The following is a 14,184-nucleotide window of genomic DNA, read 5'->3' on the forward strand; positions in this document are numbered from 1 at the left end:
AGCCCTTGGCTGCTCCTTCTCCGTGAGCTTTCCTCTTTCCTTCTAATTGTAGAATTTCCACTCAGCCAGCTTTCCTGTGGTTCTGGATGGTGTCCGTTCTGTCTTTTAGTTGTAGTTTTGAAAATGTTGTGCAGGGCAGCAGTTTAGGTGCTTACCTATGCCGCCATCTTGGTTTCTCTCGGTCCTCAAACTTTTTAAACAGGGGGCCAGTTCACTGACCCTCAGACCGTTGGAGGGCCGGACTATAGTTTAAAAAAAAAACTATGAACAAATTCCTATACGTACTGCGGGCCGGGGACGAGTCGGCTGCTAAGCAGGACAGGCAACGGCACCCGGCGGGCCGGATAAATGTCCTCGGCAGGCCGCATGTGGCCCGCGGGCCGTAGTATGAGGACGCCTGCTAGAAGTTGCCATCATGATTATCCCCATTTTGCAAAGGAGAAAAACCACAGCACAGAGCAAGTTAAATGACATGCCCAAGGTCACTGTTTCCTAGTCAAGGTCTGTGTGCAGCATGACTTGACTGCATTTTGCAGTGGTTCTAGTACTAACATGTAGTAACAGCTTTGCCACTCATAACATTAATTCAACAAATGAGAACTGGGAAGTGAGGGAGGTACCTGTGTCATGAGAAACTATGACCAAGTTGTGGATCTCCCAGGGGAAGAGGGACAAAGAGGGAGTGAGAATTGATCGCATGAAGAGGGGAGAAAAGAGCGTTTACAAAATAACTTGTGTATTTTATTTGCTTGTAGGACCCACTTCACCCAAAACATTATGGCAAAATATTCATATTTTGTATAATGGAAACAAACAGCAGTAGAAAGCAGGTAGCAATCTTAAGAAGTCAAAAAAGAGAAATAAAAACAGAAAGCAAGGGGATGCCAAACAAGCATACAACGTGCTTCACCATCAGGTTATTGGTAATCACCTTCAGAGGACGGGAAAGACAGATGTTTTGCTTTGTCATCTTTTGCAGTGAGAAGGTTTCAAACTTGATTCTTAGGAGTGGTTCTGTAGACTCATTAATCTCTGAGATTTTAAGTATCCTTTTCCTATCTATAGTTAGACCAGCAGCCTGGTTCTTCTCTTCAGTTCACTTACAGATGTTTGAATAACAAAGAAAGGAGTCAAAATGAGCTGGGCTTTGGAAGAATGGAAAGAAGGCCTGCCCACAAGAGCTCTTCAGAAAATCCAAGAGCTCGAAGGACAGCTGGACAAACTGAAGAAAGAAAGGCAGCAGAGGCAGTTTCAGCTGGAAACCCTGGAGGCTGCGTTGCAGAAACAAAAGCAGAAGGTACCCTGACGGCACTCATTCTGTGGATGCATTGTTTCATCTTGGCCTGTTTGTTTAGAGCAAAATGATTTTGCTATATCTTTAGGTGGTAATGACTCCTCTCCTTTTTAGAGTCATTTTAATTTCAATTACCTCGTTTTTCTCCATCCTCTATCCTCGTTTCTGCTTACCTGCTTATATTTAGGGGGGACAGGATAGAACACTTTGTGGTCCAAATAGCAACCACTTTTTCAGAGTGGGCTTTTCAACTTGATATTCCCAGACCTGTCTCTTCAGGGCTAGTAAATGAAAACTTAAACAGTCCCTCTTTCTTATCTCCACTAACCAGCAAAGTGGTGATACAGTTATTGCTTCTAAAACGTTTTTGCCAGTGGGATAATTTTCCAGTTTCTTAGAATAACGGATTTTAGCAGTCAATTTTGAAAATGAGTTGCTAAGGAAGATGTATAGGGCTTATTTTTGTTGTTTTAATTCTTGAAAGCGTACTAAAGCTTTTTCTAGGATGGGTACATGTAGCCCTGACCAAAGGTAATGTAATGCATAACTTTGTAGAACTTTTCTCTCTAGAGGCTTTAAATGGAGGTCTTTTAAATATCTGCATTCATCAAGCATTGCCACTGGATTATTGCAGCCCTGTCTCAGAAAATGAGTTGTCAGTGTTAAGCTCAGATTTACAAATCATACCCAGCAAGTTCACGAAGTAAGAGACCTCTTTCCTTTTAAATAATCCCCGTTAGGTTGAGAATGAAAAAACAGAGGGCACAAACCTGAAAAGGGAGAATCAAAGCCTGATGGAAATCTGTGAAAACCTGGAGAAGGCTAAGCAGAAGATTTCTCATGAACTTCAAGTCAAGGAGTCACAAATGAATTTCCAAGAGGGACAGCTGAGTTCAAGCAAGAAACAAATAGAGAAACTGGAACAGGAACTTAAAAGGTAATTTTTTAATGGTTTTTATATGGATGTCTGTGTGTATTTATCAGATGCATTTCTCTTTCCTTCAGTGATGCAATTATTTTTCCCAGTGGAAAAAAAAACCATGATCTAAGGAAAATTGGTTCTTATATACTTCAGTCCTATCATTGCATAGCTCAGTACTATTTAAATTCATTAAATGGTTGCTCACTTCATTTGAAAAAATATATTTTTATTGATTTCAAAGAGGAAGGGAGAGGGAGAGAGAAACATCAATGAGAGAATCATTGATCGGCCGTCTTCTGCACACCCCCTCTTGGGGTTAAGCCTAGTGTGCAACCCAAACAGTGCACTGACTGGGAATTGAACCTTGACCTCCTGGTTCATGGGTCAATGCTAAACCACTGAGCCATGCTGGCTGGACTATCACAACTATTAAGAGTATAGTTTTCTATAATCTAGAAACTGTTAAAAGTATAAAAACTAGACTATAAGAACTATTGAGTACAGTGTTTAAATTCTCACTGGTAACCTTCAAGTGCAGGGCAGGAACTTAATTTCTCCATCAATATCCACACATGTTTCAGGAACATCTCAAACATGTTAAGTTTGAAATGTTGATTGAAAATTGTTGACTATTGGCAATCTTGTGTAGTTAAACTTAAGGAAACATCTTCATTGAGGGCTTTTGGTGGTGGTGGTTTTTGTTCTCTCCCTAAGAAAAAGAAGAAACAAAGGTTTATAAAAATAATAGGATATACTTTTATTTAATATTTAAAACAAACTCTTTGTTCTTTAATGAAAGGAAAGGGAAAAGGGGGTAAGATGTGAATTTGAGAGGGAAAAGAAACACCGATTTTTCAAGTTTTTGAAAATTCATCTCTGGAATTATTACCAACCTTGTGACACGTTAGGTGGTCTGTAGATACACCTCCACTGTCCAATATGGTAGCCACTGCTACATGTGGCTCTTTAACTCTTGAAGTGTGGTTAGTGAAAACTGAAATGTGCTCCAGGTTCTGAAGATTTAGTAAGAAAATATAAAAAACCTTATTAACAATTTATTGATTACAAGTTGAAATGACAGTCTAGAAAACATCAAGTTAAATATTGAGGTGAAATTCACTTATTTCTCGTTCCCTTTTTTTTTTTTTTATGTGAATGGAACATTTCTATTGAACAGTCCTGTTAATACCTACTGAGAGTTCGAATCTGAGATCTGATTTGCTGAACAGTCATTTCCAGCTCTTACATTGCTTCTTCCCAGGTTGAAGTTGAGGCTGGGGGAGCTAGGGCACCGAGGCACTTTCTTCACCCTCTGCTTTGAGGAATGCGCCAATGGCAAAAAGAATGGTGCACATCGCTGGCCATCCTAATAGGATGTTCATTATGTTTCTATGTTAAGCTAAAATCAGAGACATTAGAGACTTGCCAGAATCGAATCATCTTTTCACTTAGGTTGCTTGATTCTGAAAGTTGCTCAGAACTGAAGTGGTAGGATATTTTGTACATATATACAATATATAGCTTTACTTTCCCATTTCTTTGTAACTGTTTTCAGTCATATATTTATGCATTATGTTAACTTGATTCTTATATCTGTTTTAAAAATGTCCTAAGCATATGACATATATCACATCTACTATGCTTTTGTCATGCCTTAATAACATATACCATCCAGTTTTGTGATTTCAGCCCATGCTTCAGGGATACCAGTTTTCTATGTTTCTGAAGTTCCGGGTTCTTTATATCCCTAGACTTCAAATATAAAATTTTCTTGGAATATATCCCCAGCCTCCCACTTCTTGCTTTTACTATATAGTGGATATTACAGATCTTCATGATAGCCTTTATGACATTGTATTTATTGGTTTATATTTCTGTTCCCTAACTAGTCTGAGTTTGTGTGTCTGTCATAAGCCGGGTTAATTAAATGTCTTGGGTAAATGAAGAGTTTAGAATTCTTAGGGTGGGTTTTGTCAGGTTATTGCTCTCTGGGAATGTATGGTGTTGGCTTTCTGTAGCTTTCGCTCTGATTTGGCATCCTCTTGGGTCCTTTTCTAACAGGTGTAAATCTGAACTTGAAAGAAGCCAGCAAGCTGCACAGTCTGCAGATGTCTCTCTGAATCCATGCAATACACCACAAAAAATGTTCACGACTCCACTAACACCAAGCCAGTATTGTAGCGGTAAGGATTTTTTCCCTTCCTATAAATAGTTCTCTTATTGAGATTTCAGTTCTGCCTAAGATATGAGTTAGTTCAACTTTGAATTAAATTTCTATTTGGGCATTAAAAAAATGCAACTACTTGCTATAACATACATTTGTTTATCTGTTGAACTATATTGAGACATTAGGTTAATAAGAGTTTATGCTTTTTTACTTAAACATTTCTTTTTCTTCACCTGAGGATATGCCTTTTATTTATTTGAGAGAGAGAGAAACATTGATGTGAGAGAAACATCGATCAGTTGCCTCCCTTATGCCCTGACCAGGGATCAAACCCACAACCCAGGTACGTGCCCTGAAAGGGAATCAAACCTGCCACCTTTCAGTGTGCAAGACAATGCTCCGACCCACCTGAGCCACGCTGGCCAGGGCTTAAAATTCCTTTTACTAACAGGAATTCCACCAAGTTGTTAGCACTAATTATAGGGAAGCTTTAAAGGAAGCTCCCATTTTCAGGGAACGTAATGACCTCAATGTCCACTATTGCCAGCTTCTTCTAAATTTCTGCAGAAACACATTCAGGTGGCAGACTTGTTGACTGGCTTACACTTTTCACTTTATCCTTCTATGGTGTGTTTCAAAAGTAATTCAGTTTCAGAATATTCAAAGCACCTGTGTTTCCATGGATTTTGATACTTGAGTAATTTGATCAGTATCTGTTGCCCAAACTGAACTGTTCTTTCTGGTGTACTAAGGTAGTCATTTCTCAGCTATCTATTGCATTCATTATTGATCTGAGAATTCCTTCACGGAATCAATGATCAAAATAAAACTGTTATCTCCTTGTGTGTGTTTAGGTTCCAAATATGAAGATCTAAAAGAAAAATATAATAAAGAAGTTGAAGAACGAAAAAGATTAGAGGCAGAAGTGAAAGCCTGGCAGGCAAAAGTAAGTCAAGAATGAGCCTTATAACAGAGTATGCAGTCAAGAAAGTACTTTGGTACAGGCTAGAACGAGGTTAGAAAAATCTGCTTTGCATAGAGCTGGTACATTTTTCTTACACCAAGAAAATAAGTTCCTTCCTCACTGGTTATGATATTTCTTAATTTAAAAGATAAAGAGTGAATAAGATAGAGTGGGAGATTGCATTATCTCTAAATGTTAAATGTTCACCGAATGCCATAGAAACTAGCAATACAGTATGTTTATTTCCCTATTAAGGTCTAATGATAAGAATCATGTTTAGAGAGGGCAGGACCAGTTCTTCCGACACTGGCGTTGTCACCTGGAGGAAATGGCTTATGAGCAGAGAGAGGTGGATAGAGAGATTTGCTTAATGTCAACAAAATAAAAAAAAATGCATATTTTAGAAACCCTTGCTTCTAGTTTAGGGACTTACTCTAAAATACCTGGTATGTAGAATTTTCCTTCACCATTTTTGCTCATGTGATATTATTTCTTTAAAAAGTACATTTTGGCACTTAATAGTGTATTGTATTTCTGCTAAACATAAGAACTTGATAAGATACCACAATTTTGCAGATAGTTGAATGACAATTTTATAAGTAGATACCTTAAATATTGAGGATCAAAAGTTCTTAATAGAGACTTAACAATTGTAATTCTTTTTGTACCTTTAACACTTGTTTTGGAGTCACCAGAATTTTCATTTGTGACAACTGCATTGCTTATGAAGATGAATAATTATTAATCTATGATTTATCCTAGAAATATCATATGCTTTGTTATCCAGTTCATTCATTGTTATCAATTCTGCCCGTGATTCCCAGCTATTCTGTGGAGGAGTGGGAGTCTCCATAAACATTAAACCTCTCGCTGTGGCAAGAAAAGCACTTGCTATAAAGAATGAAATGTAGCATCTACAGCCATGTCAGAGTAGAGTCTGAAAGAAGAACCAAAAAATCCAAAGCATTAGGAAAATTCATAGATGCCTATTATATAATGTAAAATATCTTATAGGACATTTTCAGGAAAGTTAGATTCTTTAAAGTTTTTTAGGTTAATTTTGATTCTCTTTGTGTAAAGCTACTGCGGATGATAGGGAGAGTGGGTATGACCAAGGACAGGGGGAAAAAAAATCAAATTTCAGAATTCAAAATTGCAGTGAATACTCATGTGTTTAATAGAGTATTTGAGGGATGTAAGCTAAATACAAAAACTGAGCTCATGTGAAATAGCACTGGCTTAACCCTTTAGTGCTGGTCTGACCATTAGAAAATCTCACTGGGTATTGGAGCTTAATGGTTCCCTTGACTTGATGAATGTTCTTCCTTGGTACCCAGTGGAGATGCTAACCTCTTGGCATGACTTTATGTTCTATTTGAAAATAAGTAGTCTTGAATATTGATTTCTAAAGGGCTCTAAAGAGTTTCTATCTTAACAGAAAGCAAGCCAGGCTATTCCACAAAACACCATGAATCACCGGGACATTGCCCGACACCAGGCCTCGTCATCTGTGTTCTCATGGCAACAAGAAAAGACCCCAAGTCGTCTTTCTTCTAATGCTCTACAAACCCCGAGTAGGAGAGATTTCTCTGCATCTCACTTCTCTGGGGAACAAGAGGTGACTCCGAGTAGATCAACTTTGCAAGCAGGGAAAGGAGATGCTAAAAGCAGCTTCTGTGATAATTCTAGCAATTCTCATCTTTTGGATCAATTAAAAGCCCAGAATCAAGGTAAATTAAGTTTAAATTTTCTTGAGATAATTTTAGAGGTGATTCCAGACATTGTTGGTCTGAGAAAGTGCTCATGTGTTTCGTTAGACACATCAGTGGTGAGCATCCCAGTCTGATGATGTTAAATACTGTCTTTTCGATAATGAGAAAAGATATCAGTTTGGAGTGTATCTTGATTTGTACTAAAAAGCTGGGCCCCTGAAGCCTTCAAAAGTAGGATGAATGGCTTTGATTGTCTTTCCAGAAGCCGGGTGAGTAGGTTGGTTGCAGTCGACACTCCCCACGCTTCTCATCTGGTGCCTTTTGTGCCCCATGGAACAGCCTGTGTTCTGGCCAGTTTGGGCCAGAGGTGTGGCATGTGTCTGCAGAACAGCTTTGCTCTGTGCTGCCAGCTTGTCCATATGGGAGCAAACCTGTAACCTTGGCGGCTGCACCACGCTGCAGCTGACAGCCAAGGGTACCAGGTGGTGGTTTGGAATCTTCTCTGCAGACTACGATAATTTCCAGGGCTGTGATATATTGAAAATCACCGTCAGTGTTCACTGGTGAGAGCTGTCACACTGCCAGTGCCATTGGAACCAATAGTGTGTGTATGTGGGGGGAAAATGAGAAAAAATGATTGTTAATTTTGGCTGTATAGGATGCTCACACTGTCTTGATCTTTAGTGGAGGTAAAGCTACCCCAGGATATGGAAGGGTGAATTTTTCACTCTTTATCACTTATTTGCATTGATATGGGCACAGAACACATATTAGTCTGCCAGTGTGTAAAACCAGGTGGTAATTTATAGTAAGGGTGTTGTTATATGTGATGCACTTTTTGCAGGCTCGATCAGGTAATATTCACAATTTTAGAAAAGCATTTTCTTTCCCAAGTTTCTCTGTGATAAGAAGAAAATTTGTTTCTCCTGCTTTCTATAGGTTATTTAATATAAATAATAGAGACTAACCACTGAAATTAAATCCAATGAAAGTAGCTTCTGTGTTTAATGTGAATTGAATTGACTTATGTTTGTCTCACCAAAGATTTCAGAGCAGAGTGACATAAATGATAAATTCTGAATTGAATTGTAAGTTTTTTTGTGAAAAGTATATGTTAATTGAAGTATGGGTTTTGTTTGTGATTTAAGAGCTAAGGGGCAAGATTGGTGAGTTGGAACTACGTCTACAAGGACAAGAAAAAGAAATGAAAGGCCAAGTGAATAAATGGCAAGAACTGCAGCTCCAACTGGAGAAAGCAAAGGTGGAATTAAATGAAAAGGAGAAAGTTTTGAATAAAAATAGGGATGAACTAGTGAGAACAACAGCACAGTACGACCAAGCCTCCGCAAAGGTACGTGACTGCTCATGAGTTACTGAAAAATCTCCACTTTTTATGCAATTATTTGGGAAGCACACTTTACACTTAAATTATGAAATAAATGATAAAATGAACCTTATTAATAAATTCCAGGCAGTATCGATGCCCTTGAAGTAGTAAGTTCTTTTAGAGTTGGGTATATCAGGGCTCAGTTCTGGACTGTCTGTTTTCCCAGCTGAGGGCCTTGAGGCAGTCACTTCTCTCTTGCATCTCAGAGGGTGAAGAATAAGATTATGTAAACACAATATCTGCCACAGCCTGGCCCATATAAGAGACTTAAAGAAATGGAGCTTTGAATGACATTTAGGAATTATGATAGAATGTAATTGAACCACTCTTGGGATCCAGTATCCATTTACTCCCAAAGCTCCAATTAAGGCCTGTTATTTGAGGGTTGCTTTTTTTTTTCTTTTTTTTTTTGTGGTGGTGTGTTGAGGGGGTGTTCGTTGCTTTGGCCCCAACCTGTTTTTTTCTATTATTCATTCATTCACTCACTCATTTGACAAGTATTTATAGACTGCCTACCTATGTCAGCCATTGATCTAGACTTGAGGATGGAGCAGTGAGAAATTAGACAAAAATCATTGTCCTGTGGAGCTTCATCCTAATGGGGGATGTATCCTCAATATAGAAATCACAGGTAGTGTGGTATATGGGGACGAGTGTAGAGAAAAATGAATTACCTTATAGAACCACCTGCCTTATTTGATGTCTCCTGGACGTAATCTTTATCTGGGCCCAGTGTCTTTCCGCTTCACATACTCTCCTCTTGGAATACTCTTGAAATGCTTGTCCTTTCATCCTTTTATCTCACCCCACTTTTGTGTAATTTTAAGTGTTTTCTCTACATATATTTAGAACCATATCTGACAGTGTTATAAGTTTTGCTTCAGCCCTAGCTGGTTTGGTTCAGTGGATAGAGTGCTGGCAGTCAGACTGAAGGGTCTCAGGTTAGATTCCAGTCAAGGGCACATACCTTATTTGTAGGCTCCATCCCTGGCCTGGTCACATGGATGTTTCTGTCATAGGGATGTTTCTCTCTGTCTTCCCCCATTCCCGTCCACTCTCCAAAAAAAAAAAAAAAAAAAAAAAAAATTATTGGGTGAGGATTAACAAAAAAATTTGTTTTTCCCTTCAACTGTCAAATAACTTAGAAAACTAAAGAGAAGGGAAGGAAGCCTTTTATATCTACCAATATTGTTGCTTCCCGTCCTCTTTTCTGGTTCCTTTCACATGTCCTTCTTTCATCATTTCCTTTTTGTTTAGACAACTTTTTAAAACAATTTTTTAATGTTGGTCTGTTTGGCCATGGGTTGTTTTACTCTGCCTTTCTCTGAGGATGTCTTGGTTTCCTCCTCATTCCTAGAAAATACAGCCTCAGGGTATATGATTCTGGGTTGACTGAAGTTATTTTCTCTCATCACCAACATGTTTTTCCCTTGGGTCCCAAGGTCCCCAATCAATCAGTCTTCTCTCCTTTTAGAGCATTCTTTTTTTTTCTTTTTTTAATATGTTTTATTAATTTTTTTTACAGAGAGGAAGGGAGAGGGAGAGTTAGAAACATCGATGAGAGAGAAACATCGATCAGTTGCCTTCCTGCACACCACCTACTGGGGATGTGCCCGCAACCAAGGTACATGCCCTTGACCGGAATTGAACCTGGGACCCTTCAGTCTGCAGGCCGACGCTCTATCCACTGAGCAAAACCAGTCAGGGCTAGAGCATTCTTATGTCTGTTTTACTAAACATGGTTTTTAGTTGTTCTTGATGGGAAAAATAGGGAAGTGTACATCTGTTCTGTCTTCTTGGAAGTGGTAGTCTAGGTTCATTTTTGGATATTCTCGTAGTGCAGGACCTGGCACAGAGAAATTCTTGATAAATATTGATTAGTTTTATGAAGGTAAAGTGGAGGGTCAATGGGACCATAGCCTGCCTTGATCCTTATATGTATTCTCTTTGTGCAGTCTTGAGTTGGTTTTTTAAGTTAGAAAGACTTGGATTTGAGTTCTGGCCCTGCGACATCTCAGTTGTATTGCTTTTGGAGCTATTTAATTAACTTCTGAGCCTCAGTTGTCTAATCAATAAAATGGTGTTAAAAATGCCTGTGTCATAGGATTGTTATTATTGAAGTAATTTTCATAAAGGCTTTAGCATAGTACTTGGCACGTGTGAATTATATTAATATTCGTAATGATTTTTGTTGTATAGAGTTCTTTTTCAATTAAGCTCATTTTCGGTTGCATTTCTGCCAGTTCAGGCCTTCACATATATAAGAATTACACTTGCCCTTTCGCATTCTGTGCTGTTGGTTTTCGTGTAATAAGATCACTGAATCCTTGTTCCATCTGACACATCTGATGTAGTGTCTTCTACCAGGTCATGATTGAAATATTTGACTGGACAGTGCTGAGTGCTGAGAACACAGCTCTGACTTTCTTTCTATGAGTTGTCCCTCCAGGTTAAGACTTGTTTGTTCTGTGCTTCCTGGGTTCCATTTTCCCGTGAGCTACAATCCACCTGACTGAAAATTCAGTCTACCTCTCTCCAGCTTGCCTCTAAGGACAATATGACCTTGTCAGATATGTTGCTGAAATCAAATTATGCATTGTTTATGCTTTCCCCTGAATCTAACCTTAGAATTACCTATTAAATAAAATGGAGCTAATTAACCAAGTTCAATACCATGTTCTTCAGTTTTAGTGAACATATGCTTTTTCTGGTATGCTTCTTTTCCAAGTATTTGTGAACCGGGTGGCATATAAAGCTGTTGAAATCATGTAGAAACAAAGTGTTGGGGCTCATAGCAAACCCGGAGTTGAGCACCCACATTTTAGAGATAAAACACAGGCCCAGAGCTCTGAGTGCTAGTTTCATGTGCTGCATATTTTCATGGACTTGAGTTCTGGACACTATTTTAGAATATTATGGAACATTCATGACATCTAGTGGTAAGCTACTCTTACATGGATTGTGCATGAGAATGCCATTTAAAAATTTTTACATAAAATATAAATATCTCCTGAAAGCTCTTTTTTAACGTACTGCTTCTAGTAAGAAAAAATTACTGCTTCTGAGAAACTTTAATGGAATGAGTTGCAGATTGAAGGAGGGCCAGCAGAGGGCGCCAAGGGTTCAGTCCTCTACAATGCCTGCCAAGTGTGGGGGGTTTTCCCATGATTGTCAACCATCAACATTTTGGACCATGTGGGCAATGATTTTTATCGGAATTGTTTACTCCTGTATCTCCAGTATCTGGCACAGTGCTTGACATATAGTAGGTTTGCAATAAGTATTAAATTTATCTTATAAATAATTTCTATAATACTTTTTCTCGGGGATTAAAAAATTCAAGAACAGTTAGGATAAGACAAAGGTGTCTTGAGGTCCAAGGCAGTGTATTAATTTTTTAAAAATGTATTTTCATTGATTTCAGAGAAGAAGGGAAAAGGATAGAATGATGAGAGAGAATCACTGATGGCTGCCTACTGCATGCCCCACACTGGGGATCAAGTCCACAGCCGGGCATGTGCTCTGACCAGGAATGGAACCGTGACCTCCTGGTTCATAGGTTATAGTGTAAATGATGAAGTATTAAATGGTCTAAGTCAGGTGTCCTCAAACTACGGCCCGCGGGCCACATGCGGCCCGCCGAGGACATTTATCCGGCCCGTCAGGTGCCGCTGCCTGTCCTGCTTAGCAGCCGACTCGTCCCGGGCCCGCAGTGCGCATAGGAATTTGTTCATAGTTTTTTTTTTTAAACTATAGTCCGGCCCTCCAATGGTCCGAGGGACAGTGAACTGGCCCCCTGTTTAAAAAGTTTGAGGACCCCTGGCTAATGCTTTACATCCTTGCTACTATTTCCCAAATATAAATTTTATGTCTCCTAAAATAATTATAGTGCTTTTGGTATATGGCTAATAGTTTTAAGCTAAACTTTTTATGAAATATAAATGTCAAAGCATAATGTTAAACTTGAACCAGAACTTGGTACTAATTTTTCTAAAGTTCAAAATATTCTTTCCTTGAATAGTTTTGTATTGCACATTTTTATTTGTTGTTAGTGTACTGCATTGGAACAAAAACTGAAAAAATTGACTGAAGATTTGAGTTGTCAGCGACAGAATGCAGAAAGTGCCAGATGTTCTCTGGAACAGAAACTCAAAGAAAAAGAGAAGGAGTTTCAAGAGGTAAGGTGAATAGATTCATTAGGAGTTTGTCGGGATGTCACAGTTCACTCATTGGAAAAGAGCCATTTGTCATTGTTTGGATGTTCTACTAGGGAAATGCTCTTGGCGGGGAGGGGAGGTCGCTGTATTTTCCTTCAGTCTTTTCAGTCTTTCAGTTTTTGATCAGAGAAGGAACTCAGTAGTCAGAATGTTCTTTTTTATCCATATTTTCTGATTAGTTTGAGATTATTATTCTGAGTAGGAAAGTGTCATATTTCTTCTTTCAAACACTCTCCATTGTGAAAGAAATTGAATTACAATCTCTGCCTGTTTGTAAAGCTTGTGGGTTGGCAAATACATTAGAACAGTAGCTGATGAAGTGGGCAAAGGCTTTGGCAGGCAGGTTATAGCTGAGGATGCCCTTGTAAGTACAACTGCCAGTGTGAGGCGAGTTAGCCTGGAAGTGTGTGTGTCATAGAGATTGAGGGTCTGCAGACTTCCAATAGGAGTGACTGCAGACTGGAGCTCATCTTGGTCAGACACCGCCTCATACATTCGTTAAACTGTTTATCCCTTTATTGTTTTTCTCACCAGAACTACTGTATACAGCAGGCATGATATACCCAGAAGGAAGTAATTCCGCCTCCTGGGGAAATTATAACCAATTTTGTATTTAAATATTTTTTATTGATTTCAGAGAGGAAGGAAGAGGGAGAGAAAGATAAGAACATCAATGATGAGAGACAATCATTGATTGTTGCCTCCTGCATGCCCCCTACTGAGGATGAAAGAGAATCATTGATTGGCTGCCTCCTGCATGCCCCCTACTGGGGATCAAGCCCGAAACCCCGGATATGTGCCCTTGACTGGAACTGAACCTGGGACTCTTTAGTCCACAGGCTGACACTATCCACTGAGCCAAACCAGCTAGGGCTAATTTAATGTTTTCATTTCAGTTGATGTTTAGTATTCTGTTAGTTTCAGGTGTACAGCATAGTGGTAAGACATTTGTAAAACTTACAAAGTGATCCCCCGATAAAACAAGTATTTAAATATTGTGTCTATTATTTATTGACCAGATAAGATACCAGGTGCTTTGCAAGTTCTGGGTGAACGGGGTGATTTAAGACCATGGTTTTTATAGTCTAGAACGGTGGTTTTCAACCAGGGGTGATTATTTTCCCCTTCCCAGGGGATATTTAGCAATATCTGGGGACATTTTTTATTGTCACAACTGGGGTGAGGGATTTGGGGGCCACTACCAGCATTTAGTGGCTAGGGGCCAGGCCTGCTGGTAAACACGCTGTAATTTGTGACAATCCCTTAAATTAAGCATTGTCCCCAGCCCAGAATATGAGTAATGCCAAAGCTGGCAATCCTCAAGTAGTAGTGGGGTGATAGGGAGAAACGCCCCCCCCCCCAAAAAAAAAAAAAACAACAACACAAAAAAACCCACACAAGCACATATACATATAAAAAAGTGACCTGCAAATGTTACTCTGGTATCCTTACCTGGTTATCCAAGTTCATTGGTGACATATACTTTGTGTCATTCTCAATGATAAGTGGTGTGTGGTACTT

The 14,184-nt window shown here is 39.0% G+C and overlaps 1 protein-coding gene across 1 annotated transcript in view; it reads left to right on the forward strand.

Moving 5' to 3' along the window:
• CENPF (centromere protein F) overlaps positions 1 to 14,184 on the forward strand; it is a 54,191-nt gene that overhangs the window by 3,884 nt on the left and 36,123 nt on the right. Inside the window, exons 2-8 of the mRNA XM_080648249.1 lie at positions 1,096 to 1,297; positions 2,035 to 2,231; positions 4,278 to 4,399; positions 5,238 to 5,329; positions 6,786 to 7,077; positions 8,208 to 8,410; positions 12,499 to 12,624. Coding sequence (XP_080504375.1) covers positions 1,136 to 1,297; positions 2,035 to 2,231; positions 4,278 to 4,399; positions 5,238 to 5,329; positions 6,786 to 7,077; positions 8,208 to 8,410; positions 12,499 to 12,624 — 1,194 coding nt within the window. The 5' untranslated portion in view covers positions 1,096 to 1,135. The remainder of the gene's footprint in view (positions 1 to 1,095; positions 1,298 to 2,034; positions 2,232 to 4,277; positions 4,400 to 5,237; positions 5,330 to 6,785; positions 7,078 to 8,207; positions 8,411 to 12,498; positions 12,625 to 14,184) is intronic.

This window comes from Plecotus auritus (assembly GCF_963455305.1).
Source record: "Plecotus auritus genome assembly, chromosome: 12".
NCBI classification, from domain to species: domain Eukaryota; kingdom Metazoa; phylum Chordata; class Mammalia; order Chiroptera; family Vespertilionidae; genus Plecotus; species Plecotus auritus.